The 15,622-nt window shown below is 36.6% G+C and overlaps 3 protein-coding genes across 6 annotated transcripts; 1 reads left to right on the top strand and 2 right to left on the bottom strand.

The window, feature by feature from the left end:
• Window positions 1-193: 193 nt before the first annotated feature.
• On the bottom strand, window positions 194-4,521 carry LOC113060692 (aldose reductase-like). Its single transcript, XM_026229818.1, has 10 exons — window positions 4,415-4,521; window positions 3,215-3,382; window positions 2,968-3,084; window positions 2,742-2,819; window positions 2,459-2,581; window positions 1,857-1,963; window positions 1,662-1,743; window positions 1,499-1,582; window positions 1,323-1,405; window positions 194-525 (listed from the first exon to the last, which is right to left on the bottom strand). The coding sequence occupies exons 1-10, from the start codon at window positions 4,478-4,480 to the stop codon at window positions 483-485; spliced, it is 951 nt and encodes a 316-aa protein (XP_026085603.1). The 5' UTR covers window positions 4,481-4,521; the 3' UTR covers window positions 194-482.
• Window positions 4,522-4,738: 217 nt separating this feature from the next.
• LOC113060661 (PR domain zinc finger protein 4-like) lies at window positions 4,739-11,173 on the bottom strand. 4 transcript variants are annotated; one of them, XM_026229781.1, is made up of 12 exons: window positions 11,085-11,173; window positions 10,688-10,738; window positions 10,479-10,594; window positions 10,212-10,400; window positions 8,339-9,088; window positions 8,114-8,263; window positions 7,306-7,424; window positions 6,919-7,004; window positions 6,673-6,800; window positions 6,159-6,587; window positions 5,676-5,844; window positions 4,739-5,321 (listed from the first exon to the last, which is right to left on the bottom strand). In XM_026229781.1, exons 3-12 carry the CDS (start codon window positions 10,591-10,593, stop codon window positions 5,072-5,074), a joined length of 2,385 nt encoding a protein of 794 aa, XP_026085566.1. In that variant the 5' UTR covers window position 10,594; window positions 10,688-10,738; window positions 11,085-11,173; the 3' UTR covers window positions 4,739-5,071. The 4 variants fall into 4 exon arrangements, with proteins under 4 accessions (XP_026085566.1, XP_026085584.1, XP_026085560.1 ...); XM_026229799.1 differs by having other exon boundaries at window positions 10,688-10,741; window positions 11,089-11,173; XM_026229775.1 differs by having other exon boundaries at window positions 10,688-10,794; window positions 11,085-11,168.
• A 340-nt stretch (window positions 11,174-11,513) lies between these two features.
• On the top strand, window positions 11,514-15,580 carry LOC113060654 (26S proteasome regulatory subunit 7). The gene is made up of 12 exons (XM_026229762.1): window positions 11,514-11,697; window positions 12,034-12,071; window positions 12,184-12,265; window positions 12,361-12,460; window positions 12,945-13,076; window positions 13,166-13,238; window positions 13,322-13,417; window positions 13,526-13,690; window positions 14,026-14,113; window positions 14,814-15,016; window positions 15,128-15,224; window positions 15,321-15,580. Exons 1-12 carry the CDS (start codon window positions 11,628-11,630, stop codon window positions 15,476-15,478), a joined length of 1,302 nt encoding a protein of 433 aa, XP_026085547.1. The 5' UTR covers window positions 11,514-11,627; the 3' UTR covers window positions 15,479-15,580.
• The last annotated feature ends 42 nt before the right edge of the window (window positions 15,581-15,622 follow it).

The following is a 15,622-nucleotide window of genomic DNA, read 5'->3' as shown; positions in this document are numbered from 1 at the left end:
TGCGCTTGTGAACTGGAAGTGCTTCTGTTGACTTTTAATGAAAATGAGTGTATTAATATTAAAAAAAAATTTATTCAAAGGACCAATACTTTCTCATGTTATCTGCCTAATTGTGCAAAGTGAGTGACATTGTTAAAAAAAGTTACTAGTATCTCCTTAGACTTTCTTATGATTCATTTGTGTTGTTTTATCTTAATACATTTAATGCAAGTCTGTTTACATTTGTACTAAAGTAGTAACAGGTTAAAATTGTCAAAGCATTAACAAATATAACTTTATGAGCAAAGAAAGAAAATTCATTTGAAGTTTATTGGCTGCTATAATAAGGCTTGCATTAAATTTCCAAGCCTGCAAATCACATAAAACAGTGGCTCTGTAAGGAAGTTTCTCAGTAACTAGAGGATTCGTAAAAGCAAAATGAAGAGATTTTCACATGCCGCAATAATGTTTTGCTTAAACAGCATGTTCCAAGAGTTCTTCTTTTAATACTCAGCATTAAATGGGTAGTCTTTGTGCTTCAAACCCCTGCGTTGACAGAAAAACGCATTGTTAAATGATGAATAAGTTACACAAAAATATTTTTTCCCTTTTCATATATGTGACCCTGGACCACAAAACCAATATTAAGTCGCTGGGGTATATTTGTAGCAATAGCCAAAAATACATTGTATAGGACAAAATTATAGATTTTTCTTTTATATAAATAAATCATACATCTACCATAAATATAATTATTTCTAGTAAATAAGATGACTGCAAATTTCAAGACTTGTCTAGGACAAAGTAATGAAAATTGAAGGAATAAATTGAATGGAATACAATTATGGAGTCTGAATGTAAATGCCTTGTATTAACAAACCTTCAAAGAATGAAACAATCAAGAGATCACCATTCTATTTTGATTCATTTTACAAAAAAAAAAAAAAAACTCTTGAAAACCTCTGCTCTCAACCACTAGAATATGTAAATAACTTTTTTTAGACTTGCTTGATGAGATGAAAATGTAGCAAGTTTTTGATTAAAACAACAATATCTGCCAATGAGTTTTGAAAAACTTACTTAACTATCTCAAATGGAAAACATGTTAATCTTTTTTTTTCTGTTACATTTCTCAGAAAACAAAACAATATATCTTTAATTTGCACCAAGTACTGGTAAACGCATCTTAATTAAGAATATTTAGATATTTGTATTGGAAAACAAAACAACAGTACTGAAAATATTAACTTTTTGCAGAGCATGCAACATTTAATGTCATAGCATTTAATTTCCATGACATTTCTAAAATTCCATGATGACCATAACCTGGGAACCATACTCACCATTGCATTGGACAAGCCCTGAAATTCTTGTTGAAGCCCAAAATGGTCTTCATGTCCTCCTGACTCAACTCAAAATCAAAGGCCTTTTGGTGTCAAAAAATATAAAAAAGTAAAATAATTAAAATCAATAATAATAATAATCTTATTGAAGATGTGATTTCTGAAGATGAACTTACTTGAAAGTTCTCTTGAATCCGCTGAGGTGTGATGGACTTGGGGATGACGATCACATTCCTCTGAATGTGGAAGCGGATGAGGACCTGTGCATGGATGTCAAAGAAATATTATTCTATAAGTCAAGAAAAAGCTTTGACATAAGTAGGACCGAGGTCTCCTCACCTGGGCAGTAGTCTTTTTGTGCTTCTCTGCAATGGCCTTGATTTTTGGGTCATCAAGCAGTGAGGGATCTTCAGGTTTAGCCCTAAGTTTGAGAGAAAGCTCAAAGGTTGTTCACAGAAAACATATATAAACTGTACCTTGAACCCTCATAGCAAAAAAATGACACCGCTTCAGTGTCTGGGAACGTCGGCCTACCAAGGTCTCTCTGGAGAACCCAGAGGACTGTATGCAGTGACTGTGATGCCTTTGGACCGACAATAGTTAATCAGCTTCTCCTGAGTCAGATAGGGGTGGCATTCGATCTGGAGAAGAAAAATAAAGTATAAAAAAAACAGGATTTTGATAATCACTAACTAATGTAATCAATCAGTGTCCCACGATTTATCAGAAATCATTCTAATAAGCTGATTTGATGCTCATGAAACATTTCTTATTACTAACAAAATTAAAAACGGTTGTTCTGCTTACCTTTAAAAAAAAATTATTGATACAAATGCTGTTTTTTACTTAGATATTCGAGATTATTCACACATTTAACAAAACATTACTGCACTCCCTATAACAAAATCTCCCTTAAAACAAGCATTAGGCCTGCGGACTAAAAGTCAAGCAGTGTCCTAATGATATTTTAAGCCTATATCTAGACGAATAGCTGTGCCTGTTCTTGACAAGTAACCAGAGATGAAAGGAGCATTGGATTACACAGTTGCTGCAGGTGAAATGCTGGTCATTAGACACATAGTGACCTTTCTCTGTCCGTCTGTAATTGTGTTTAAAGAGAAGAATACGGTACCGACCTGATTGTTGGCAGGTTTGTACTTGAGTCCTGGTTTATTCAGGATGGCTTCAATTTGTTCTCGATTAAAGTTGGAGATGCCAATGGCCTTGACCAGCCCAGCATCCACTAACTCCTCCATAGCCTAACAAACATCGCAATAATAACACTAAATTAAATACAGCTAAAACAATAACTGCAATTGGAATGAAAGTTGTTATGAATGCAGAAATATGTAAAACAGATGAGTCTGTTAAAAAGGAATGTTTATGTTTACTTTACAAATCAAATCCTTGTCGTCATACCTCCCAGGTGTCCAAGAAATTGGTGTCGTCACCAATAGTTAACCCTTCACTGTCCAGTGGGAACTGATCTGGCCCTGACTGAAAAGCAATGATGAAAGTATTTCTGAATATTGTTACAGTGAAAATGTAGCTTTTCATTGTGAAGATCAACAATAAATACTAGAAATAAATGACAGACAGGAAGGCATTACATATGGACTTTTCTCAAATATTTTTAATATTTCACCTTAAAGCCCATTGGCCAGTGAACCAGGTAAAGATCCAGGTAGTCCAGCTTCAGGTCACTTAAAGTCTTCTGGCAAGCTCCTTTCACTAAGGCCTTCTCGTGAAAGGTGCACCAGAGCTGTGAAACAAAATGACATGCAATGAATTCGTCTTTCCTTCATCTCAAAGCTACTAAATCAGCACATGACCTTCCATTACATTAAAACAAAAAAAACTATTCTTGAGATAAATGATGCAAGCTGGCATACCTTGCTGACCACAAAAAGTTCTTCTCTTTTAACCACACCATCTTTTATCATGGCCTGAATTCCCTCTCCGACCTCGGTTTCATTGTTGTAGACGGCGGCACCATCGAGGTGTCTGTACCCTGCAGAGATGGCTGCCTTCACAGCCTCTGCCACTTTACCTGGAGGAGACTGGGAAGACAGAATATAATCACCAAAAAGGAAAAAAACTGAGTGGAAAGGAAAGGAAAATATAAATGATATGGGAAAGGAAAAAAAGGAAAAAAAAAATTCCCCAAATATGATTCTGCATATGGAGAATAGTAACAATGTTCTTTCCTCATTAGTCACTTTAGTATAAATTTACCTCTCAGTATCGCATCTTATCTATCAAACAAAGCACATACTGAATGTTATCAGTTAACAGCCACAAAAAAGAATGATAAGAGGTAAAACTGCTTACTCACTATGACCAAACTACTTTCTCTAGACACATGCATTCATATTTTGAGGATTGCTCCATATAGTTTATTTGGAATGATCAAAACGTACACGGACCAACTGTCTTGTCCATGTTCTCTCACTTGAATCCTCTTAAGTCTTGAGTCTCTTGACCTTCTGCAAGCAACCCTTTGTTCACGCAGTGATTGACGTGGCGCTAGGGGGCGGACACGTGATCGGCTCGGAATGCATTTTAAATGTGCACATTGAATTTTGCTACATTCATTGCTGGACACTGAATGAAAGTGCAATCGTAAGTGTCTTGACTGTGAGTGTTCATGCAATTAAGAAAAATACCATTTGAATGTTATACATATCTAATCATTTCTGTAATACATTTTAAGTTTACTTTTGCAACTTATAAAGCGTTAAAATTAGTATTCATTTTACATATTAAAAGTAGTGTGTGAAATGGCAAATGAAAATTATGTAATTTAATTTTCATTTTGCACCAAACGTTGCACAAATGTATTGGAAAATGTAAATGTAAATACAGAAATGCATTGCCATTTTAAAAAATTGCATTGTCGTTTTGCATATTACATTCCAAATTGAATATTGCTACCCATATGCTTCCATAGGTACGTTTCGCGGGTGCGCATCCGAGTACGGAAGACAGCGTTCTCATCATCCAAACGAACCGAACTCTGACATCAATCGAACCCGGGTGCGCACCAAAAATGCTAGGGTGAAATCACCCTCATCAGAGAAGTTAGACCATACCTTCCATGTGCCCAGTCCGACGATGGGCATGTCTGCCCCGTTATTGAGCTTCACAGACGTTGCCATGGTGAAAGAGAGATTAAGCACTAGCTGTGACCAGCTCCAAACTCAACCGTCTGTGAGGTGAAAGTGTTCACATTAAGCTCTGGGTCGATTTCTCTTGTCTGGAGTTTTGTGTCGACGGAGCGACGTAAGGTAACGTCACTGAATATTTACCAATAAAACCCTCCTGTCAGAATTTTTTCTTTCTTTTTCATTTGCTACATTTGTAGAAAATTGTGACTTATAATTATTTGCATTTTAAATAACACTGTAACACTGTAAACAAAAATGTACAAAAAGGCAATGTCTTTTCTTTATTGTTTGACCAATAATTTATACATTTAATAGTGACACTTGACTTAAAAATATGTGATGCATAATTTTTCTTATTTAAATCTAATTACATTTCTGTTGGCTATTTGATTTAGGCATACAAAAATTTTGGCATCAGGAATTAAAGGCTGATGGGAAGAACAAGAACACACAAAAAAAAGGTAAAATAAATAGGCTAGATAAGGTTTGGATTCATCCCATTATATTATAATTTTTCTGAAGTAAATCCTCTCAAGCCTATTCCACACTCTTGCTCATTGACTGGATTGATCTGTCCTTCATCTAACCTCCCTCTTCCTCATCCTCCTCGTCTTCCTCCTCCTCTCCCTCCTCCCCCTGCATTGGCCTTCGACTGATCTTAGGACCCTTGCAGATTTTGAGGTGGCGTGTGAGGTGGTATTTAGTGAGAAAGCCCTTGTTGCACTTCTCACAGATGAAGTCCCGTTTCCCATCGTGAGAGTTCAAGTGTTTTTTGAGATGGTCTGTCTTCAAGAATTGTTTGTCACACTTTGGACAAGTTATCTGACGGTCTCTGGAATAAAGAAAGGATAATCAAGGAAAAAAGGTGGCTGTTAAAGCAGGTAAGAAAATGATACGCAAAGAAAAAATTACGAATATGATAGGTTTACATTATTCCATATACTTGTAAATCATATTTTTAAATGGTTTTGTCAGGGAAAGTAAAATATTTGGAGAACATGCAACATTCTCAATGCAATTTAAATTCATAATGTTATATATTATGTAAATGTTACATATTACAATAAAATGTATTTACTGCATTTAAATAAAAAAACATATATATATAATGCATATCATTAATTTATACATTTTAAAGGGATATTTCAAATGTATACTTTAAATAAGATATGAAATCTAGCCTTACAGTGAATGTGAATACATGTGCTGTTTGAGATCTTGTTTCCTCACAAACATCTTGTCACAATGGTCACATTTAATGTTCTTGGCACCAGTGTGTATAACCATATGAGATTCCACATGTGCCTTCTGAGTAAAAGACTTCCCACATACTGTACACCTGAAGTTCTTCTGACCTGCAGAAAAAAACATTTATATTTCATGAGCAGAGCAGTAAAGATGACAGCAACTTTTTCTGGCCAATAATAAAGTAATTTCACTGAAAACAAATTAACCTAATTTACCAGAATTCATAAACCACTGTTTCTAAAATGTAATGCATTTCTAAGTGGCATCGGATGTAATTTTATCCACCAGGATTTGATTCTTTGTATCATTAAATCATAATAGATAAAAATGTTATTTCCTTGTTATTATATCAAAATGGCTTGTTACTACAGTTTCACAATTATGAACAGTTTCAAATGCAATTCTCTAATGTGCAATTTACCCGTGTGGATTCTCAGGTGTTTTCTGAGATTGCTGGGATCACTGAAGGCTTTGCTGCAGTAGCTACACTTATGTGGTCTCATGCCCATGTGCCCCATGAAATGCACGTTTAGCTTAGTGGACGTAGTGAACCCTCGTGCGCACATGCTGCATTTAAACTTTCTCTCGCGACCGTGTCCAATGCTGCTGCTGCTGCTGGAATGTTCATTCACATCGGAGTGGCACTGCCACTGTGGGGAGGAAGCCGACTGGGACGACCCACTGGTCACTTTCTCCTGTGACTGAGATTGGTTGTGTGTAGCGTGAGCAGGGTGGTCCTGGGTGGGGCTGTGGCTCTGGGCATGGCTGTTGAGGTGGGATTTAAACTCTGTGAAAGAGCCACATTCTTTTCCACAATGACATATCTGGCCTTCAGGCACTCTGGGCACACCTGATGAGACACAGAGATCTTATATGGATATACTTTACTTTCTTACAGGTTAAGGCAGAGGGTTCCATGCAAGAGGAAGTCCCACCTAACTGTCTGCTGTAGTCCCTGCTGTAATAAAACAATAGCTCCTGATCTGGCAGAATCTCTCTGGATGTGCAGAAATACAGCTTCCCGTCGTCGGTATATGCCACGAGATTCTGTTCCTCTGCAGTCCTGCAAATAGAGTTGATTTTGGTGTTCAGCTACCTGATTGTTTTCATACAATGCATGGTTTCAATATAGAGCTTCCTGAAATAACTGCCATGAAAATAGTTTCTGGGGATGTGGTTACCTTGCTTTCCGTACAAACATCATCCAGTTGCATTCATGCTCATCTGTCGTCACAATAAAGAACTCTTGGATGTCATTGTGGAACATCTACATTAGATTAAATGCACAGTGACCTATTAAAGCTATTTTTAGGAATACAACATGACATGTCAGTGTAATTAATGGTGAATAAAAGGATGCAATTTAGTAGTATGCACTAGCTTGCTAATGTTTGGGGTATGGAAAACCTTTTACCATTTTTGAGCCTTTGATTCTTTTTTATTTTAATCAGTTTTGAAATGTACATTATTCCTCTGAATGCAAAGCTGAATTTTCAGCAGATCCAGTCTTCAGTGTCACATGATCGTTCAGAACTCATTCTAATATTCATGTATTGGGTTTAATGTACCTTCCATATTTGGGGGGTATCTTTATCAGACCATTCTGTAAGTTCTACACTGCTACAGTGCTGTCCGACCATCGGCCCAAAGCAGGTCCTGGAGGGTATGGTCTCTCTAGCGAACACACCTGAAGGAAACAAACAATGGCTTCAGCAATCAAACTAAATCCTTCCCACAACATCACTTCCCATTAACTACAATTAACAAGCTAACTGTTAAGTCACATTGATTACACTTTATTTTAAGCTGCCTCTGTTACATTGTAATTCCATATTTAACTACTAAGTAACATGAATTTACAACATGTACTTACTACAGTGTTAGGGTCAGAATTCGGGTTTGGTTTAGGCTTAGTTGCATGTAATCATGCATACATTACTGTTATTAATATAGTAAGTACATTTTAGATGTGTAACAAGAAGACCGTAAACTAAATTGTTAACCAAGCATCTTCAATAATCAAAAGTAGTCAATTGTTTCTGGCTAAATTTTACTAGCAATAAGATATTATATAGCTATTTCCATAATTTATTGGCAGCATGTAGATTATTGGCTGATATTACAGTTTTTTATTTTATTTTAATGGTATCATATTGGATATACTGAAAGTATAATTATATAAATAAGTTCTGAGCAATGTTAATTCACATCATGTACTTATTAGAAGGTTAAAGTTTGGTTTAGGGTTATTTGCTTGTAGTCTTGCATAACTTACTGTTATTGATTTAATAACTCCTGTAACATTTATCATAAGGACGCTACACAATAAAGTATTATAAGTAACTATATTTTGAGAATTGATCACAACGTATGTACCAATGGGTTCATCGGCTACAGAAATGCGGAGGCAGAGAGGGCGGGGCAGAGAGAGGCGGGCTCTGCTCTGAATGGGCGTGTCTGGGATGAATGTGACGGGTCCATGCTCAGGGCAGTCTGACGAATATGACCGCTCACATAAAGTGCACCCTAAAATAAAAGATCAAATGCATGAAATTGGATTAAAATGCCTTCCAATACACAAAATCAGCAAACAGATCTTACATATGTTGAAGGCAGTGGCCATGTTTTCCTTATTAGATGTTGAGTCTTCTAGTTGTAAAGTAGAGTTCACGAGCACTAGACTGTTGTCCGGCCCAAGAGACACTTCTGCAGTGATGGGTGACACATTAACAGGCTCGAGTCCCATTCCTTGTAGAGATACCTGTTCTAGTTGAGCCTGAGTGGCCCCCGTGAGCACCACACTAACCACCCCAGAGTTCAGTTCTCCAGTGGAGTGCAAGGCTTCACCCAGCGTCCCTGGACCGCCTGCTCCTGTAGTGCTGGTTCCTACTCTGCTGCCCATGTGCTCCTGCTCCATCACCCCCGGGAGCTCCAGGCCTGCTCCATGCAGGGGCATCACTCCTCCTGAGGAGTTCACACCTGTCAAACCCTCATGAGGCTGAGGTCTGGTACCCAGCTGCTGCTGGGTCTCTGCCACCACAACACTCTCCATGGAGGCCAAGTCCTCTTCCATTCCATCAGGAGACATCGGACTACTTACACGTGACTCCATGTTAAGTCCTGTGGCGTGTAGTTGAACATCGTGAGTGCCTCCTTGGTGGAGATCAGCCTGGCCTCCCACCTGTCTTGTGTCAAGGGTCACCAGGCCTTGTTCTAGAGGGCCGCCGGGGCCACTGTATGGGTCTAATCCAGAGGGGTTGTTGTTGGACACGGAAAGAGTCCCATCCATGTTAAGGCTGCTGGGATGAATGTATTGGGGAGGGGGACGATCTGCCAGATATGACAGAATACCTAAAGAGATTAAATAAAGAAGGCTGGTTTTTATTCAATTGGTACATGAATAAAAATACAAGACCCCTGGGGTTCCGTAAAGGTACTGCACAGGGTCAGTGAATTGATAAACAATTAAAAATGTATTTTAAGAGAGCATAATTTGCTCTTAAGCGTCATTAAAATGCATTTTGGCAGAAATCTAATATTTTTTATGATATATTACTCTTGCCAACAGTGCATTTTAATTAAAGCTTTACAGCAAACAAAAAAATACATTTCTGTTGATTGAACTGATTTAAATGTGCTCAATTTGCTCAAAAGTTTTATATAATAAAATGTGTCGTTTGTTGAAATAATATAGTCTAAGCCATAAATATTTCTACCAACAAAAATGAATCAAAATGTATCAGCTCTAAAGCTTTATTTAAAATACATTTCAACAGAAATAAAGCAATTTATAGAATATTTTATTTCACAATTTTGTATGCAAAATACAGACTTTGTATTTAAACACTGATTTAAAATTTCTAGAATTCATTCATTAATTAGTTCACTTGTTCATTCATTCATTCCTATATAAAATATATATATATGTATTTTAAATTAGCTTAAGTTGCCTTAAAGCTTGATTAAAAATGTATTTTGGCAGATATCAAATATTTAAATATAGTAATATAATTAAAAATATATATTTTAATGTGCTTAAATCAAACTACAAAAAAATATTTATTTCTATTTATCTATTAAAATATATCCTATTAAACTTTATATTTGCCTACAAAAAATACAAATAAATTTGTTCAAAAGCTTAATATCAAAATAGAATATTTAATAGAACATATTATTTCTGCCAACAAGAGTTTAAGATAACTATGTAGAGCAAATTAAACACAATTCTTTTTTATACATACTTTTTATTCATTATACTTCATCTGGAATAATTAAATAAACATACATTTCTCTCGGTTTGACACTAAACAGTATGGCACAATAAATTAAAGATCCTTGCAAAAAGTTGTAAAGATATGTTAGTCATTATTGGGAAATTCTAAATTAGTTGTACATTAAGGGAATTCCTAGGTCCAAATGTTTGTCAGTCACTGGTTTAAAATGCACATTAACATATTTTAATTAACATTACCTGGAAGGATATGTCTGAAGTAGCTGCTCTCCAGGTGTGGGTATGGAGGAGGTGGTAATGTATAATTTCTTTCTGGAAGGCCACACATAACGCTTCTGTCCCCTAAATGACCCATGGGTAACATCAGGGACAGTGCAGAAGGAAGAGGCCCAAGTGATGGACCCAGGCTGGGTATAGCCACTGGCATGCCTGAAATAAAACTGACATGTTACTTCTCCATACTTCTCTAGATATACACATGCATCTAAGAGGCATTTGATTCCTGACCTGGAGTAGTGATGGGATTGTGCGTTGGGGATGTGGGGAGGCAGAGGTGACTTGCACTCACAGGCGGCACGCTGAGCTGGTCCATGCCCACTGGGCTGAGGTTCATATCATTCATGCTAAATAAAAGAAAATTACTGCATTTCAATTACAACTCACATATCATATTGCTTGTGCGGAAACAGACATGTAAATAAATTATGTTTGTTTACCTGACAGCACAGATCACTTAAGGCACTGATTTGATGGATGCATTCTAGGATCTTCTTAGTAATTATGGCAGCGTTTAGTTTAGATCACAGGATTCAATTATCAACCTCTTTAAGACACGTTTTATAGTCATTCTGGCAATGCATTTACTTGACAAGCTTGCTTGGTCACTAAACCGATAGCGAAATACTAATAACTCATATTAAACACAAATATATCTATATAATATTCAAAAATATATATGTAAGTAACCGCACATCGACAAGAAAGAGCCAGTAAGTTAATGCAGCCAGTGTTTGAAGCTACTGAGTTTAGTTAACTAGTCTAAGAGAAATGCAAAAACAGAAGGTGTTCATTGCAAGGTACATATATTATTTAAAAGACAAACAAATAATTTACCTACTATAAAGAACAAATATTAATTCTTCAGTGGAAGATTTGTGGTATGAAAACAAAAACATAGATAAAGGCAAAACAGTCAGTGTATGACTCAAGGCGGGGTGGTGTTTCAAAATAAGAGTCCCTCAATATGCTTTGTCAATTTAAATATATATTATATTATATATATTAAATTTAAATTAAATTATTATTTTATATATATATATATATATATATATATATATATATATATATATATATATATATATATATATATATATATATATATATATATATATATACACACACTACTATAGATAGCCAAAAATAGTGTGTGGAGAAAAGTTATAGCGAATTAAAATAAACAAATAGGGAATACCAAATTGAAATGGCTCTCTTTCTCTCTGAATTCTTGGGGCACTTTTATTTTGAAATACAATCGCAGTTTCCTGTGTTCTTACGCAGCGGAACAGAAAAGCGCTGTGACTGTTCGTCTGAAAACCTGCTGTGTAATCTTGTCTGAACAGTCACTAACCTAATTATTTACAAAGAAAAAAAGCAGTCATGCCTGATTATTTAGGAACCGAGCAACGCAAAGTAAAAGAAGAGGAGAAAGAAGACAAACCAATTCGATGTAACGTTATTATTGCCAAGACTTTCGGGTGGATTTTAGATTATAAGAGACAGATTAGCATTTATCGACTAGCCGCTCTGCAGTTGGAATTTTTCAACAAAAGCCGAATCTACTAACTTAAACTAAAACTATTTTAATGTTGTGTCATCCTTTACTTCACATATTTACTCTCCCACGTTCATTATACGAGCTGTCAAATGTCTCAGTGTTGTTAGCTATGTCAGTCTGTGTTAGCCTGAACAGACTTATCAGAGAAAGATAAACACGTTATGCGTCTGCCGTTCTGTAAAATGATGAATATCATGTTTAATTATCTTGATTTGTTTTATTTCTCAGCGTTGGATGAAGGAGATATTGCACTCCTGAAAACCTATGTAAGTATTTGCACTAAAAAGCTGCCTGTTTTAGCATTCAGATGGCTTTCATTTAGCAGAAGTTACAGCAGTGTTAATTGTCTTTTAGTCACTTGCTTTTGTTTGTGAATAGGGGCAAAGTACGTATTCCAGACAGATCAAACAAGTGGAAGATGATATTCAACAGCTTCTGAAGAAAATAAATGAGCTCACAGGTAAGTGTGCTGTCAATTCTTTGTGAGGAGCTAATTTTATGGCTCTTTGCTTTGTAACACAAATGCATTGATGCTGTATTTTGTGTGTCTGGCAGGTATTAAAGAGTCAGATACAGGTCTGGCTCCTCCTGCATTATGGGATCTGGCTGCAGACAAACAGACTCTACAGAGTGAACAGCCACTGCAGGTGGCCAGGTAAGACAGGACAAACACATTTAACTTATTAAGGGTTACCCTAAAAGAAACAGATTATTTTCTTATGACATACTACCATTTTAAGCTTAAAAAAAATAAACAATAATAATGCTTTGATTCAGTAGGGATGCATTAAATTGATTAAACGTGACACTTGTTCAAAAGATTGATTAAAACTTTGATTGATTGATACTGGATTTATTCAATAAATGCTGTCCGTTTGAATTTGTTTCCAGAAAAAAATATTAAGAAGCACATCTGGTTTCAACATTAATAATAATAAGAAATATTTCTTGACCATTAAAATAGCATATTAGAATGACTTCTGAAGGATTTTGTAAGATGAAGGCTGAAGAAATGGCTGCTAAAAATTCAGCTTTGTATTAAATTATTATATTTTACAATATACATTTTTTCCTCTATTCTTGATCAAATAAATGCAAACAAAATAAATGAACTCATATGTAGTTTTATTTGTTCATAGATGCACCAAGATAATCAACTCTGACTCTGAGGATCCGAAGTACATTATTAATGTGAAACAGTTTGCCAAGTTTGTGGTGGACCTGAGCGATCAGGTCGCTCCGACTGACATTGAGGAAGGAATGAGGGTTGGGTAAGCTCACATGATGGATTAGACACATCATAATTACTTTATTGGCAACTTTTCAGCTTGTATCTAAAAGAGTTGCTTTCTGTTAACAGGGTTGACAGAAATAAGTATCAGATCCACATTCCACTGCCACCCAAAATCGATCCTACTGTGACTATGATGCAGGTACGAAACCGCTTGTGTTGTTTGGGATCATATACATCATCAAGGCAACACTGCAGGAATAATGATGTAATGTACATAAATAGGTGGAGGAGAAGCCTGATGTGACATACAGTGACGTTGGAGGCTGCAAAGAGCAGATCGAGAAGCTGAGAGAAGTGGTTGAGACCCCTCTCCTCCATGTGAGTCGGGAATACATCCATTTGTACCTATTAAAACCAAACAGGAGGTATTACACATCTGAAATACTGATTAAGTACTAAAATCAATCTCTATCTTTATAATTCCAGCCTGAGCGCTTTGTGAACCTGGGTATTGAGCCTCCAAAGGGTGTTTTGCTTTTCGGGCCACCCGGTACAGGGAAAACTCTGTGTGCTCGAGCTGTGGCTAACCGCACTGATGCCTGCTTCATCAGAGTCATTGGATCCGAGCTGGTTCAGAAGTATGTTGGAGAGGTACGTGTCTTTTCTATCAACCTGCTTAAGAGATAAAGGAAAAAATAGGTAGTTAAAGGAATAGTTCACCCAAAAATGTAAATTGTCATCATTTACTCACCCTCATGTTGTTCCATACCTGTGTGAGTTTCTCTCTTATGTCAAACATAAAAGAAGATATTTTGAAGAATGCTGGTAATCAAACAGTTGATGGTCTTCATTGCCTTCAATAGTATTTCTTTCCCTGCTATAGAAATCAATGGGGAACAGCAACTGTTCGATTGCCAACATTCTTCACGATATCTTCTTTTAGCTTGAAAAATGTTTATTACAACATGTTTTTGTGTTTAATTCAGGGTGCCAGGATGGTTCGTGAATTGTTTGAGATGGCAAGGACCAAGAAAGCCTGTCTGATCTTCTTTGATGAAATTGACGCCATTGGAGGTCAAATTTCCTATTTGTAATACTCTTCTTTTGGCGGCCTCAAACTGTGTGGCTTGAGGTTTTGAGGTCCCTGTCTACAAACGAGTCCTGAATATAGTTTTAGAAATCTTAGAAGTATGTTATCAATATTTCCATTCTACTGTGCTTCTTTTCCAATATTTTTCTATGTAAATACAATCTAGATGGACATGTTTGTTGATTGCGTTCATGTCATTTGCAGTTTCTCATGTATGACAGTGTTGTAAAATTGTGACATTCAAGACAAACTCATCAAACATCCATCTAGAGTGTTTACATAGAAAAACAATGGAAAGGTAGCACAGCTCTGTGTGAATGGCCTCTTATTATATTCAAAGGGATAAGTGAAAATCCTGTAATTATTTACTCACACTCATATGTTTCCAAACTTCTGCTGAACACAAAATATATGTTGGCAGTCAAATAGTTCCTGCTGCCATTAACTTTCTTTCTATGGACAAAATATGGGAACTACAAACTCGCCAACATTCTTCAAAATATCTTCTTTTGTATTCAGCAAAAGAAAGAAATAGATAGAGGTTTGGAATGACATGAGGATGAGTAAGTGGCCGAATATTTATTTTTGGGGGGAACTTCCCTTTAAAATCTCAGCTTTTGTTTTTGTCTCACAGATTTGACCTCTATGTTAAGTCTCGGTGATGCTTACGCTACCATTCTACAGGTGCCCGTTTTGACGATGGAGCTGGAGGAGATAATGAAGTGCAGAGAACCATGCTGGAGCTGATCAACCAGCTGGATGGATTCGATCCCCGAGGAAACATTAAAGTCCTGATGGCCACCAACAGACCGGACACCCTGGATCCTGCTCTGATGAGACCCGGCCGTCTGGACAGGAAGATTGAGTTCAGCCTGCCTGACTTGGAAGTGAGTGTTAGCTACAATGGCTACCATTTACTGGCTAAAGAAAGACATGTAGTATAATCTCACATTCTGATAGATATGTAAATGTATGTAACCATTTGACTCTGTTTCTAGGGACGTACTCACATCTTCAAGATTCATGCCCGCTCTATGAGTGTGGAAAGAGATATCCGCTTCGAGCTTCTTGCACGTCTCTGTCCTAACAGCACAGGTGAGTGCACACAATTTAAATAGACAATATTTGCATAGACCTAAAGGTGGAGGACTCGGAGCTGTAGTTAAAATTGCTGTGCTTTTCTTCTCTCAGGTGCTGAGATTCGCAGCGTGTGTACAGAGGCAGGAATGTTTGCCATCAGAGCTCGTAGAAAAATCGCTACAGAGAAAGACTTTCTGGAGGCTGTGAACAAAGTCATCAAATCCTACGCTAAATTCAGCGCCACTCCTCGCTACATGACTTACAACTAAACCTTTTCCCTGCATATATGTTAGTTTTTTTGCCTGATTATTCAAGAATTGTCATATGTCTTGTCACTTTTCCTGTGATATCAAATAAAAACATTATCCTTACTAATTGTCTTCTTATTGCTTAATATTAAATATTTGTCCCCT

The sequence above is a fragment of the Carassius auratus genome, chromosome 4, assembly GCF_003368295.1.
Source record: "Carassius auratus strain Wakin chromosome 4, ASM336829v1, whole genome shotgun sequence".
NCBI classification, from domain to species: Eukaryota; Metazoa; Chordata; class Actinopteri; order Cypriniformes; family Cyprinidae; genus Carassius; species Carassius auratus.
This window is presented reverse-complemented; position numbering and strand designations above follow the sequence as displayed.